Source organism: Pan paniscus, chromosome 11, assembly GCF_029289425.2.
Source record: "Pan paniscus chromosome 11, NHGRI_mPanPan1-v2.0_pri, whole genome shotgun sequence".
Classification (NCBI taxonomy): domain Eukaryota; kingdom Metazoa; phylum Chordata; class Mammalia; order Primates; family Hominidae; genus Pan; species Pan paniscus.
The window spans coordinates 89,532,562-89,547,017 of record NC_073260.2 but is presented as its reverse complement, the minus strand read 5'-3'; the positions used below and the strand labels follow the sequence as shown (position 1 = coordinate 89,547,017).

Genomic DNA, 14,456 nt, shown 5'->3' with positions numbered 1-14,456 from the left:
GTGCCTCATAGCAAACCTTGTGTATCTGAAAAGGCTTCATGCCTGAGAATATCTTTATCTACTTCCCAGGACCTACCACTTCTGCACCATGTGGGCTTCCTTGATCACCTGTGTAAGCAGAAATCAGAAGTGGAGGAAGAAGGGGAAGAAGAGGAAGAGGGGGAAGACGAGGCATCTCTGGATCCACTGAAGCCATGTTCTCCTACCAAAGAAGCTCCCACTGGAGAGCAAGCCACTCCAGCCCCACCCCAGCCATCCTGTGGTTCTGAGGGCCTCCTCAAGGCTATAGGGATACCAGAGCAAACAGTCATGCAGCCCGTGAGCCCTTCCAGATCCTTCCCCATCTTCCAGATTCTGACCAGCTTTCCTGTGAGGCACAAGATAGCATCAGGGAACCACCAGCAGCAGAGAAAAAGCCAGCTCTTCTGGGGTCTCCCCTCTCTGCACAGCGAGTCCTTGGAGGCCATCTTCCTGAGCTCAGGTGGCCCCTCTCCTCTGAAGTTGTCTGTTTGTTCTTCTGTCTTCTTCAACAAGCTTGCCTTCCTACCTAGGTCCAACCTGTTGCTTCCCCAGCATCACTCCTCAGCCCAGTTTTCTACCCATGAGGCCCATACTATGGAAGATCTAGAAGGGATGGCCCCCGATCCTCAGCTGCTTCCACCTCCGTCTTCTCCTGTCTCAGCACTACTCCTCCATCTGAGGCCCTTCCCTGTGGACCACAAGGGAGTTTTATCTGGTGCTGAGGCACCCACACAGTCCCCTGGAACTAGCCCCCTGGAAGTTCTCCCTGGATATGAGACTCATTTGGAAACCACAGGACACAAAAAGATGCCCCAAGCTTTTGAGCCTCCGATGCCACCCCCCTGCCAATCCCCAGCTTCTCTGTCAGAACCCAGAAAAGTTAGCCCTGAAGGAGGACTTGCTATATCTAAGGACTTCTTGGGAACCATGGGATACAGAGAGAAACCTCAGGCCTCTGAGTCTTCAATGCCAGTCCCTTGCCCTCCCCTAGACTCCCTGCCAGAACTCCAGGGAGAGAGTTCCCTGGAAGATCCATCCAGATATAAGCCCCAGTGGGAATGCAGAGAAAACTCAGGAAACCTCTGGGCTTTTGAGTCTCCAGTCTTGGACCTCAACCCAGAGCTCTCTGGAACCAGCCCTGAATGTGTCCCACCAGCATCTGAGACACCATGGAAGGGCATGCAAAGTAGAGAAAATATTTGGGTCCCTGCAGACCCAGTTTCACCTCCCAGCCTTCCCTCAGTCCCTCTCCTGGAGTCTCTAGTAATGGGCCCCCAGGGAGTCCTGCCTGAATCCAAAGCTTTGTGGGAGACCATGGGGCAGAAAGAGAACCTCTGGGCATCTGATTCCCCAGACCCTGTTCATAGCACACCTCCAATCACCCTTATGGAACCACACAGAATCAATCCTGGGGAAGGCCTCACTACATCAGAAGCTACATGGAAGGATACTGAGCATTCCAGGAATTCCTCGGCTTCTAGGTCTCCATCTCTGGCCCTCAGCCCACCCCCAGCTCTTGCACCGGAGCTGCTCAGAGTTAGATCCATGGGGGTCCTGTCTGATTCTGAAGCTAGATGTGGGGACATACAAAAGAGAAAAAACTCCTGGGCCTCTAAGCACCCAGCTTGTAACTTACCCCAAGACCTGCATGGAGCCAGCCCTCTGGGAGTCTTGTCTGATTCTCAGTCTATTGTAGGGGAAATGGAGCAAAAAGAAAACTGTGTTCCTGTGTTCCCAGGTGGGGGCTCCAGCCCATCCTCAAACTCTGTTTCAAAGTCCCACGTAAGTGAGCCTATCGCAGACCAAAGCAACTATAAGCCTGACGGGGAGGCAGTGAAGCAAAGAAAGAACCACTGGGCCACTGAGCTCCCAGCCCCCAGCTCACTCTCTACTCCTCTACCAGAGCCACACATTGACCTTGAACTTGTGTGGAGAAATGTGCAACAAAGAGAAGTTCCCCAAGGCCCCAGCCCTCTGGCAGTGGATCCCCTACACCCACCACCCCAGCCTCCCACCCTAGCTGAAGCTGTGAAGATTGAACGCACTCATCCTGGTCTACCCAAGGGAGTAACGTGCCCAGGGGTTAAGGCAGAGGCCCCACTCTCCCAGAGATGGACTGTCCCAGAGTTGCTCACCCATCCTGGGATCCATGCCTGGCAGTGGAGTAGAGAGCTGAAACTCAGGCTGAAGAAACTGCAGCAGAGCCCTGCCTCCAGAGCCCCTGGCCCAAGTCAATCATTTTGCAGCTCCCCTATTCTGAGCTCCACAATTCCAGACTTCTGGGGACTCCCTTCCTGCCCACCACAGCAGATTTATCCCCCCAATCCATGCCCCCACTCTTCAAGTTGTCATCCTCAAGAAGTTCAGGGCACAGTACCTCAGCCTGTCCAGTCCTCCCACTGTCATCACTTCCAATCCTCTTCCCAGCTTCAGCCACAGGAGTCTGGCAGGGCAGAACAAGGGTCTCAGAGAGGGGAGAAAATGAAGGGGAAGATGGTGAGCCAGGTCCCATCCCAAGGGCCATGTGTACACATGGAGGCTGGTGTGGACTATCCATCTCCAGGCCCAGGAGAACCCTCAAACTCTAAGGTTCTGGTCTCAGGCAAGAGAAAGGACAAGGCTTCAGCCTCATCCTCAGCCAAAAAGAGAGAGCACCCTAGGAAACCCAAAGCAGGAGACCATAGAAGAGGGACTGCAAGGTTGGGGTTATCCACAGTCACAGGGAAGAACCACCCTGCCCAGGCCAGAAGCCTAGTAGAGGCCCCTGTAAGCACATTTCCGCAAAGGTCTCAACACAGGGGCCAGAGGTCTCAACACACTGCTCTTCCCCAGCTGCTTCTCCCCAAAGCTTCGGGTCCCCAGGATCAGCCAGAGGCAGGGCGAAGAGCAAGTGACATCCTGACCCCTCGCCACTGTAAGCACTGTCCTTGGGCCCACATGGAGAAGCATCTCTCCTTCCCTACCCTCAAGGCTTCCCTTACCAGGGGTTTGCAAAAGGTGTTAGCCAAATGCCTGGGTAACCATCGACCCCTACCCACCAAATCTAGTCAGTAGAGAAAAGGCTGGTAATACTAGCACTTGGTATGCCAAGACCTGAAGCCAAACCAGGGGGAAGGTGGGGATGTGGAGACAAGAAATGGAAATTCTAATAAACTAGCTGAATTAGATAAATCCCATTCATGTCTTCTTTGGAATCTAGGGTACTGAAAATGTCAATTCCCAATTCTGCTGCAGCCATATCCCCTCAGTTTCAAGTCCCAGTAGAGCACTCAGGATTCTGCAGGCTTAACTCTTTTGTGGATCTTCACAGATGATCACATCTGGAGTCCACACATCCCTACTCTATAGGGTGAGGCTACAGGGCCAGGTCAGCATAGCCCAAAGCCGCCCTTGAGAGGGAACGACTTCACAGCATGTGAACAAAAAACGACATCCATTCACACGAGCACAGGTCATCTGAGTCTAGGCAACTGTGCTTGGTCCTGGGTATTGTTCTCTTCTTCATCCACTTGTCCCATAAGTTCTCCACGTATCTTTCTGACCATTTCTTCTCAGCCCTCTGCTCTTTTCTCTCCCTGGGTCAGCTCATCCATCTCCAAGGCCATGAAAACAAGTGCCTTTTAATACGTCTAGTAACCATCTGGATTTCTATAATCACCGGGTCATATCCTCTACCCATTTTCTAATGCACTGTTTGTTGGACATTGTATTAGTCAATGTATTACAGTTTTCTACTGCTGCTGTAACAAATTACCACAAAACAAATTTATTTTGTCAGAAGTCTGACACAGAGCCTGGGTGCAGTGGCTCACATCTGTAATCCCAACACTTTGGGAGGCCGAGATGGGCTGATAGCATGAGCCCAGGAGTTTGAGACCAGCCTGGGCAACATGACAAAACCCTGTCTCTACAAAAAAACAAAAAAAACAAAAAAAAAAAACACCACAAAAATTAGCTGGGCATGGTGGTGCATGCCTATAGTCCCAGCTACTCGGCAAGGTGAGGTGGGAGGATCACCTGAACCAGAGAGGTCAAGGCTACAGTGAGCCACTGCCCCACTACATGCCAGCCTGGGCAAAAGAGACCCTGTCTCCTCCCCACAAAAAAAGTCTGACACATGTCTCACAGGGCTAAAATCAAGGGGTTGGCGGGGCTGCATCCTTTTCTCTAGGCTCTGGGTAGGATTCACTCCTTGCCTTTCCCAGTTTCTAGAGGCTGCCCACATTCCTTGGTTACTGACCCCCTTCTTCTATCTTTAAAGCTAGCAAAGGCAAGTCAAGTTCTTCTCACATTGTATCACTCTGACCTCTTCTGCCTCCCTCTTCCACTTTTTTTTTTTTTTTTGAGATGGAGTCTCGCTCTGTCTCCCAGGCTGGAGTGCAGTGGCACGATCTCGGCTCACTGCAAGCTCCGCCTCCCAGGTTTTATGCCATTCTCCTGCCTCAGCCTCCCGAGTAGCTGGGACTACCAGTGTGCACCACCTACGTCGGGCTAATTTTTTTGTATTTTTAGTAGAGACAGGGTTTCACCATGTTAGCCAGGATGGTCTCGAACTCCTAACCTCGTGATCCGCCCGCCTTGGCCTCCCAAAGTGCTGGGATTACAGGTGTGCGCCATTTTTTTTTTTTTTTTTTTGAGACAGAGTTTCGCTCTTATCACCCACGCTGGAGTGCAATGGCACAATCTCGGCTCACTGCAACCTCTGCCTCCTGTGTTAGAGTGATTCTCCTGCCTCAGCCTCCTGAGTAGCTTGGATTACAGGCATGCGCCACCACGCCTGGCTAATTTTGTATTTTTAATAGAGATGGAGTTTCTCCATGTTGGTCAGGCTGGTCTCAAACTCCTGACCTCAGGTGATCCACCCGCCTCGGCCTCCCAAAAAGTGCTGGGATTACAGACGTGAACCACCGCGCCCGACCCTACCTCTTCCACTTTTAAGGGCCCTTATGATTACACTGGACAAAGCTGAATAATCCAGGACACCCTTCCAATTTAAAGTCAGTTGATAGCCAGGCGCAGCAGTGGCTCATGCCTGTAACAGTCCCAGCATTTCAGGAGGCCAGGGCAGCTGGATCGTTTGTGGCCAGGAGTTCAAGACCAGTCTGGCCAATATGGCAAAACCCCATCTCTACAAAAATTAGCCTGGCATGGTATGTGTGCCTGTAATCCCAGCTACTCCAGAGGTTGAGGCAGGAGAATCACTTGAACCCAGGAGGCGGAGGTTGCCAAGATCATGTCACTGCACTCCAGCCTTGATGACAGAGCAAGACCCTGTCTCTAAATAAATAAATGAAGTCAGTTGATTAGCAACCTTAATTCCACCTGGGACCTTAATGCCCCTTTTTCCATGTGAAATAATATATACATAGGTTCCAAGGATTACGACGTGGGCATCTTGAGGGCCATGATCCTGCCTACAGAGATAGTGACCCAAACTATTATGTATGTTCCAAATATTTTCTTCCAATTTGTAGCTTATTGTCTAATTTTACGGTGACTTCTATTGTATCAAAGTTAAATTTTTTTATGTAGTTAAATCTACCAACACTTTACTTCATGACTTCTAAAACATTTTCTCCTGGCACTTTGATAATTTTGCATATTTATGTTTTAGATTACCGATTTTTATGGTATGAGGTGATAATCTAACCTTCCCCAAAATCATGTCCAATTTACCAATACCATTTTTTAAAAATAGAATGTCTTGAGCCCATTCCATTAAATATGGTGTATTGTAAAAACATGAGTCATTTCTAAGCATCTCTAGGCTTCAGGTCCCCATATCCAACAGCATACCAGACATTATCTCATATTTGACTTGTCCAAAAACGTATTTTCCCTTTAACTTTTTCCTCCAACATGCCCATTCCTATCAAAATGCATGACATCCACCTAAATACTTAAGCTTTGACTCCTCCTTCCTCCCTGATCTAAGCCATCACCAAATCTTGTCAGCCAGGCTCAGTGGCTCATGCGTGTAATCCCAGCACTTTGGCAGGCCGAGGTAGGAGGATCATTTGAGGTCAGGAGATCGATACCAGCCTGGGTGGTACCCCATCTCTACTAAAAACACAAAAATTAGCCGCGTGTGGTGGTGTGCACCTGTAATCCCAGCTACTTGGGAGGCTGAGGCAGAAGAATCGTTTGAACCAGGAGGCGGAGGTTGCAGTGAGCTGAGATCATGCCACTGCACTCCAGCCTAGGCTATAGAGCAAGACTCCATCTCAAAAAAAAAAAACAAAAAACTTGTCAATTATATCTATGAAATGTATTTCAAATCCATCTTCCCCTCTCCATTTCCACCATCACTACTGTCTTAGTCATTATTTCTCATTAAATTGGTTGCTCTATTCCTTCTAATCCATCCTGCACATGGCTACAATTCTCTGGAGATCAACTGCCCCAATCTCTTCAACAAGTGTCATAAAAGTTTGAGTAAAAGGCTAGGGGTGGTGGTACATGCTTATAAGCCCAGCTACTTGGGAGGCTGAGGCAGGAGAATCCCTTGAGCCCAGGATGTAGTGTGCCATGACGATTGGGAACCGAATGATGCTAAGTTTGGCACCAATAATGGTGACCTTCCAGAAGTGGGGGACCACCAGTGCCTAAGAAGGGGTGAACTGGCCCAGGTGGGAAACACAGCAGATAAAATTCCTGCACAGATCAGTAGCGATATAGCACCCGTAAATAGCCACTACACTCTAGCCTGAGCAACAGAACGAAACCCTGTCTCTTATTTTTCAAAGTTTGAATAAAGGAATCTAACAGATGCCAACTTGGGGACCTAGGTTAGATATTGGTTTGGTCCAAATAGCTGTGAATGATATTTGGGTCGCTTGGAGGAAACTCCGAATATGGTATGGGTATCTAGATTGGTTCTTGACCTCTAGAATTTTGCTTTTAGAGACAGGGTCATGCTCTGTCACCCAGGCTAGGGTGCAGTGGTGTGATCACAGCTCACTGCAGCCTCTAACTCCTGGGCTTAAGTGATCCTCCTGCCTCAGCCTCCTGAGTAGCTAGGACTACAGCTGTGTACCACCATGCCCAGCGAACTTTTTTTTTTTTGTAGAAATCAGGACTCACTCTGTTGCCCAGACTGGTCTCAAACTCCCAGCCTCAACCAATCCTCCTGTCTCGACCTCTCAAAGTGCTGGGATTATAGGCATGAGCCACCATCACCACGCTCAACCAAGAACATTTACATAAAGGGAAAGGTAAAGATACTGACCAAGGCCGGGCACGGTGGCTCACACCTGTAATTCCAGCACTTTGGGAGGCCGAGGCGGTGGTGGATCACGAGGTCAGCAGATCGAGACCATCCTGGCTAACATGGTGAAACCCTGTCTCTACCAAAAATACAAAAAAATTAGCCGGGCTTGGTGGTGGGTGCCTGTAGTCCCAGCTACTAGGGAGGCTGAGGCAGGAGAATGGCGTGAACCCAAGAGGTGGAGCTTGCAGTGAGCCGAGATCTCACCACTGGACTCTAGCCTGGGCAACAGAGCAAGACTCCATCTCAAAAAAAAAAAAAAAAAAAAAAAAAAAGATACTGACCAAAACGAAAAAGTTATAATGCAGTATGATCTCAATTTGGGTTTAAAAATACCACATGTATAGACACATACACATACACAGAAAAGATCCAGAAACATATGCACTAAAGTTATTAAAACAGTGATGACCTCTGGTTATTGGAAATATTTTTTTAATTTTGCTTATATTTTTACCAATTTCTTTCTTAGACAGGGTCTCATTCTGTCACCCAGGCTGAAGTGCAGTGGTAAGATCACTGTTCACTGTGGCCTCTACCTCCTGAGCTCAAGTGATCTTCCTACCTCAGCCTCCCAAGTAGCTAGGACTACCAGCACACACAACCATACCCAGCTAATTTTTGTATTTTTTGTAGAGATGAGGTCTTACCAAGTTGCCCAGTCTGGTCTCAAACTCCCAAGCTAAAGCGATCTGCTCGCCTTGGCCTCCCAAAATGCTGGGATTACCAGTGTGAGCCACCACGCCCTGGCCTATTTTTCTAAATTTCTACAATGCACATTACTGCTTCTATAAAAATAAAAGGTTATTTAATGTAAAGTGTCTACGCATAACCATGTACATGTGATTGACAATATTGTACTGTACACTTGGAAACCATTGGATGAATTATTTGGATTTTTTTTTTTTTTTTTTTTTTTTTGCCACAAGAAACAAATTGAATTATTTAACGCTGAAGCCTATGTCACTTTCTTGCCTGAATCCTCCAGATGACCCACACCTGTAAGAAAGTTCAGTCCTGGCATTTGAGGGTCTTCACAACATGGTTCCTGATCTCTCCAAATTTACCCCCCAGGACTCTGTTGCTAGTCTAACTTTAAGCTTTATGAGCAAGTGCTGTACTTTCTGACCTGTGCCTCAAACTGTTCTCCTCCACTTCTCCACATCAAGTTTCCCACCTTCCTTTAAGGCCTAGAAACCGTATTTTACATGGCATTGCCTTCCTTGCAGCCCCATTTAACACTGTGTGCCTTGTTGATAGCTCCTGTTTCCTGATAGTAAGGCTTTAACATGAGGTTCTCTGAGGTCAAGCTCAAATTCTCAATCCAGTGCTCTTTCCACTCTATCATATTTCCTCTACTCTGTATATTTGGTTGAGAATCAGCCAGTCAGAAGGTACATGCTGCTTCCTTGATTCCTCTCACTAGTGTCACTGTTCTGTTCCAAAGCTTTATTTAGCTCAAACCTGTCAACAGGGTCTGTCCAAAACTCACCACCTGCTGGCCAAGGGTGGAACTAAAGGTACTTTTCCCTCTCCCACTACTATGGTCTCCAAAGACAATGCAATTCTGAATTTCCATTTTACATGGGAACGTGAGTCCACACTTATCTGAGTAGCTTTATAAAAAAAAAAAATCCAAATCCTATATTAAGTATTTTAAAGCTCCTAGTGGGTTGTAGGGCTGAGCAAGGGTTAGCAAACCATTTGACACTTGCCACAGTTCAGCTGAAATGGAAGACCTGCATCCTTCACAGGCATTGTGTCCACTGAACTTTCAGGGGAATTTGTAGGATCAGTACCTTAGATCGATCTATCTAGATATATATAGATAGATAGATTTTTTTTTTTTTTGAGGCGGAGTCTCCATCTGTCGCCCAGGCTCACTGCAAGCTCCGCCTCCCGGGTTCATGCCATTCTCCTGCCTCAGCCTCCCGAGTAGCTGGGACTACAGGTGCCCGCCACCACCCAGCTAATTTTTTGTATTTTTAGTGTAGACGGGGTTTCACTGTGTTAGCCAGGATGGTCTCCATCTTCTGACCTCGTGATCCACCCGCCTCAGCCTCCCAAAGTGCTGGGATTACAGGCGTGAGCCACCGCACCTGGCCAGATATAAACATAGTTTAAGACATTAGATATGTTGTTCCATCTTTGTTTTTGCCTCTATGGCATACTGCTGGTCCTCTATTTGATACCACATTCTTGGTCTGAAACCCAACCTCTAATCGCAGTGTTTACCCTATATAAAGTGATCAGCTACGGTAAGATCACATTCCAATTTCTTTCTAGGTATAATGTGAGGGGAAAGATGGACTGCCTATACAATTTGCCTCTTGGTTTAAGTATGCAGGCTTCCACAGTTTAGAAAGCATTTTTCAATCATTTTATCAGACTAAGAAACTTGAGGCCCCAAAAGAGCTATCACCTTGTTCACAGCTATACAGGTATAACTGGCAACTCACATGTAGAAGAATGAAACTGGATCCTCATCTCTTACCTTATACAAAAATCAACTCGAGGCCTGGTGCAGCAGCTCATGCCTGAAATCCCAGCACTTTGGGAGGCTGAGATGGGTGGATCACCTGAGGTCAGGAGTTTGAGACCAGCCTGGCCAACATGGGTGAAACCCCATCTCTACTAAAAATACAAAAATTAGCCAGAGGTGTGGTGGTACACACCTGCAATCCCAGCTACTTGGGAGGCTTGAAGCAGGAGAATCACTTGAGCCCGGGAGGCAGAAGTTGCACTGAGCTGAGATGGAGTACTCTGAGGCTGGGCAACAAAGGGAGACTCCGTCTCAAAAAAAAAAAAAAAAAAATCAACTCCAGATGGTTCAAAGACTTAAGTCTAAAACCTGAAACCATAAAAATTCTAGAATATCAGAAAAACCCTTCTAGACATTGGCTTAAGCAAAGACTTCATGACCCAAGAACCCAAAAGTAAATGCAACAAAAACAAAGATACATAGATGGGACTTAATTAAATTAAAAAGCTTCTGCACAGCAAAAGAAACAGTCAGCAGAGTAAAAAGACAACCCATGGAGTGGGAGAAAATCTTTGCAACCTATACACCCAACAAAAGACTAACATCCACGATCTACAAGGAACTCAAACAAATCAGCAAGAAAAAAACAGTCCCATCAAAAAGTGCTCTAAGGACATGAATAGACAATTCTCAAAAGAAGATATACAAATGGCCAACATATTAAAAAATGCTCAACATCACTAACGATCACGGAAATGCAAATCAAACCCACAATGTGATAACACCTTACTCCTGTAAGAATGGCTATAATCAAAAAATCAAAAAATAAAAGATGTTGGCGTGGACGTGGTGATCAGGAACACTTTACACTGCTGGTGGGAATGTAAACTAGTACAACCACTATGGAAAACAGTGTGGAGATTCCTTAAAGAACTAAAAGTAGCACTACCATTTGATCCAGCAGTCCCACTACTGGATATCTACCCAGAGGAAAAGAAGTCATTATATGAAAAAGATACTTGTAAACGCACGTTTATAGCAGCACAATTTGCAACTGCAAAACTAATGGAACCAGCCCGAATGCCCATCAATGAGTGGATAAAGAAATTGAATTGTGGTATACCTGAGGTCAGGAGTTCAAGACTAGCCTGGCCAATATGGTGAAGCCCCATCTCTACTAAAAATACAAAAACTAGCTGGGCGTGGTGGCATGTGCCTGTAATCCCAGCTACATGGGAGGCTGAGGCAGGAGAACGGCTTGAACTAGGGAGGCAGAGGTTGCAGTGAGCTGAGATTATGCCACTGCACTCCAGCCTGGGAGACAACGGGAGACTCCATATCAAAAAAAAAAAAAGAAAGAAAGAAATTGTGGTATATATACATACCAGGGAATACTACTCAGCCATAAGAAGGAATGAAATAATGGCATTTGCAGCAACTGGAATACCATTATTCTAAGTGAACTCACTCAGGAATGGAAAACCAAACATCGTACGTTCTCACTCGTACATGGGAGCTAAGCTATGAGAATGCAAAGGCGTAAGAATGATACAACGGACTCTGGGGATTCAGGGAAAAGGTGGGGGGGGCGGTGAGGGATAAAAGACTACACATTGGGTACGCTGTACACCGCTCAGATGACAGGTGCACCAAAATCTTAGAAATCACCACTAAAGAACTTATTCATGTAACCAACCACCACCTGTTCCCTAAAAACCTCCTGAAATAACAAATACCAAAAGTGCAAAAATACCCGTTTCGCAGCATGAGTTCCAGAGCTGCTCCAGTTTAATCAACCAGTGTAAGTATCATGCATCCTTGAAGATTATCTGTGTAGACCAAAACGGAGCCTGGTCTTGCCTAGTATAAAGTCTAGGATGACTAATACCAGTGTTGATCATAATCCTGAAGGACACAATCCCAAACACCATAACCCCAAATGTTCAAGTACCAAAAGATCAAAATCCTTAAAATCACAACCTGGACAAAATAAAATTTCAAATTCTGGGGAAAGGATTAGTATGTTTTTCGTTGTAAACAAGACAGTTGCATCATGTTATACAGAAGTGTTACCTTGTTATTGTCTTAAGTATGGTTTAGACACATAAGGGTGCCAAGTTGCCAATGAGAATTGTGGACTTAATTTTAGGTGTCAATTTTACTGGATTAAGGAGTATTTAGAAACCTGGTAAAGCATTATCTGGGTGTGTCTGTGAGGTTGTTTCCGGGGATTAGTTTGTAAGTCTGAGTGGACTGAGTGGGGAAGATCTGCCTTCAATGTTGGTGGGTACCATCCAACAGGCGGGGGCCCAGAGAGAACAAATACAGAAGGCAAATTGGTCTCTAAGAGGTAGGATAGATTTTTCTTCTTTTTTAAGATTGAGTTTTGCTCTTGTTGCCCAGGCTGGAGTGCAATGGCTCGATCTCAGCTCACGACAACCTCCGCCTCCCGGGTTCAAGCTATTCTCTGCCTCAGCCTCCCAAGTAGCTGGGAGTACAGGCATGCGCCACCACGCCTGGCTAATTTTGTATTTGTAGTAGAGATGGGGTTTCTCCATTTTGGTCAGGCTGGTCTTGAGCTCCCGACCTCAGGTGATCTGCCCGCCTCAGCCTCCCAAAGTGCTGGGATTACAGGCATGAGCCACCATGCCCAGCCTAGGACAGATTTTTCTTCTGGTGCCTTGGACATTAAAAATTTGACTCCATGACTGCAATGTTGACTCTGTATAAGCATTATATGTGTGCATAAAAATGTTGAAAGTTCCTCAATAAACGAAGAGACATCTGTTTTTTGTACACGTGCATTTGTGAAGGATAAAATTTCTCAAGACCTCGTCTCTTTGGGAGACAATGCAGTGGTAACGCAACAGTTTTTGAACCATCTCATCAAGACTTAGGTTTTCTGTCACAGTATTACAGATGACCAGTTATATAAAGCTAGGTGCCCACAATTACCAAGCGTAGTGACAAAGCATTTATACATTTCACTTTTTGACCTATTTCTTTATGAATGTTTCATCTGCTCATCACCGTTATATCTGTGCAACTGTCATTGGTATACCTGAGTGTTTATCTTGCAAAAATGTTACTATTCCCTATTTTATCGTGTAGTGGCCTATGAAACGTTCTGTTGTGTTGTTTCTCAAATAAATACGCTTTTAAAAATGTAAGTAAATTTTCGAAGAATGTTTAGTATTTCTTCCAGAATTGTATTTTGGGATTTTGACCTTTTGGGATTGTGATTTTCAGAATTTTAGACTTTAGGGATTTTGATCTTTGGAGATTACAGTATTTTATTCAAAATTACGGTGTTCAGGACTGTCTTTTGAAATTATATCCCAAAGCCAATCAACATATATTTAATTTAGTAATTTATTTTCTCTGCACTACTCTCTCTCTGGGTAAGGCATCATTGTACTGACCCTAGAAGCACTAAGTGATTACTGTTGAAGAGGATAGTCTATTTTCTGTTTGGAAAAAAAAAATTCAATACTAAAATTTTATATTAACAAAAAGTTTTTTTTTTTTTTTAATCAAAGTACATAAAATAAAGGTGGACACAACTGTAAGTGATCACCAACCAGGGGATGTTTGGGATTTTTAGATGCATTAAAAGAGAGTATAGAGAATATCCACCTGCAAGTAAGATTGTATTCTTTTGCAACCCTGCAATTTTCAAATGGCACCCCAACAGAGTCTTTGGTCAGGATAAGGGATCCTGCAGGCCTAGCCTTACCGTCCACATCAAATATAGGTGGAGGGATGCCATATTCTCCACATTTGGAGCTCTGTCAGGCTGCTCCCTTTCCACGGGTCCTATCCAGTGATACTGCAGACACAGGGTGAGGCAACAGGAGACATCATACCGATGTTGATCAGGTGAGGAAGAAGGTGCAATCTTACTTCCAGGATTTCAGATTTGGAAGAATGCCTTGGGAGTGGTGGGTAGCCCAAGGCTGTTCCCAGGAAAAGAAGCAGGCACAGGGCCCAGGACTCAGGCTCCATTTTGACCCAACGTTTATTGTCCTTTTACAACATGTCATTTTTTGGTTTAGAAACTGCTTGTGATTAGTTTTCCAACATTAACTCAAAAGCATGTAAAATAAATCAACCTACTCTCTATATAAACATCCAGCAACTGTGGCCCCTACCCACCTACCCAGGTTGGATAGGGGGAAGGGAGGGCTCGGGCAGCATTGAGTCAAGTGCAGATGCTTTACTGTGGCAGGTGGCAGTAGTGCCTTGGTTCACACCCCACACAGGTCCCCTGCACTGCCCCAAACTACAACAGAAATGGCATAGGCCCAAGGCCCAATTCCCTGTTGGTAATTCACTCTCCGCCTACCAAATGAAAATCGCTTTTATTTTATCGCTTTTGTTTTGTATTTTTGCAACAGAAACCCCCTGTCCAGAGTCAGACTGTAGCTGAACTGTTCAGACTGAAGAATGGAGCAGGCTGTGGGCGCACCCCTGGTCCCTCTCCTGGGCAAGCGCCCCCACCCCCAGGGAACAAGGTCCAGGCAGGCCAGCTCACTGCACGCTGGCCACCACCACTTAGCCATACAGGTCATCATCATTGTCTTCTGTGTATACACTGCCACCTGTGCCGCCTCCACTGCCCTGACTGGGGCCAGCTCCACCCTGGTTCCCTGAAGGGAATCTGTGTACAAGAGCAAAGCCAAAAAA

The 14,456-nt window shown here is 46.0% G+C and overlaps 2 protein-coding genes across 3 annotated transcripts in view; one reads left to right on the top strand and one right to left on the bottom strand.

The window, feature by feature from the left end:
- The window catches only part of SPATA31G1 (SPATA31 subfamily G member 1), a 38,443-nt gene extending 24,401 nt beyond the window's left edge, over positions 1–14,042 (top strand). The window contains exon 2 of the mRNA XM_008955209.4: positions 70–14,042. Within this exon, the coding sequence (XP_008953457.2) occupies positions 70–3,075 (3,006 nt within the window). The 3' untranslated portion in view covers positions 3,076–14,042. The remainder of the gene's footprint in view (positions 1–69) is intronic.
- VCP (valosin containing protein) overlaps positions 13,771–14,456 on the bottom strand; it is a 16,203-nt gene continuing 15,517 nt past the window's right edge. For both annotated transcript variants that reach the window (XM_003829817.4, XM_008955210.5), the window contains exon 17: positions 13,771–14,430. In XM_003829817.4, the coding sequence (XP_003829865.1) occupies positions 14,325–14,430 (106 nt within the window). In that variant the 3' untranslated portion in view covers positions 13,771–14,324. The remainder of the gene's footprint in view (positions 14,431–14,456) is intronic.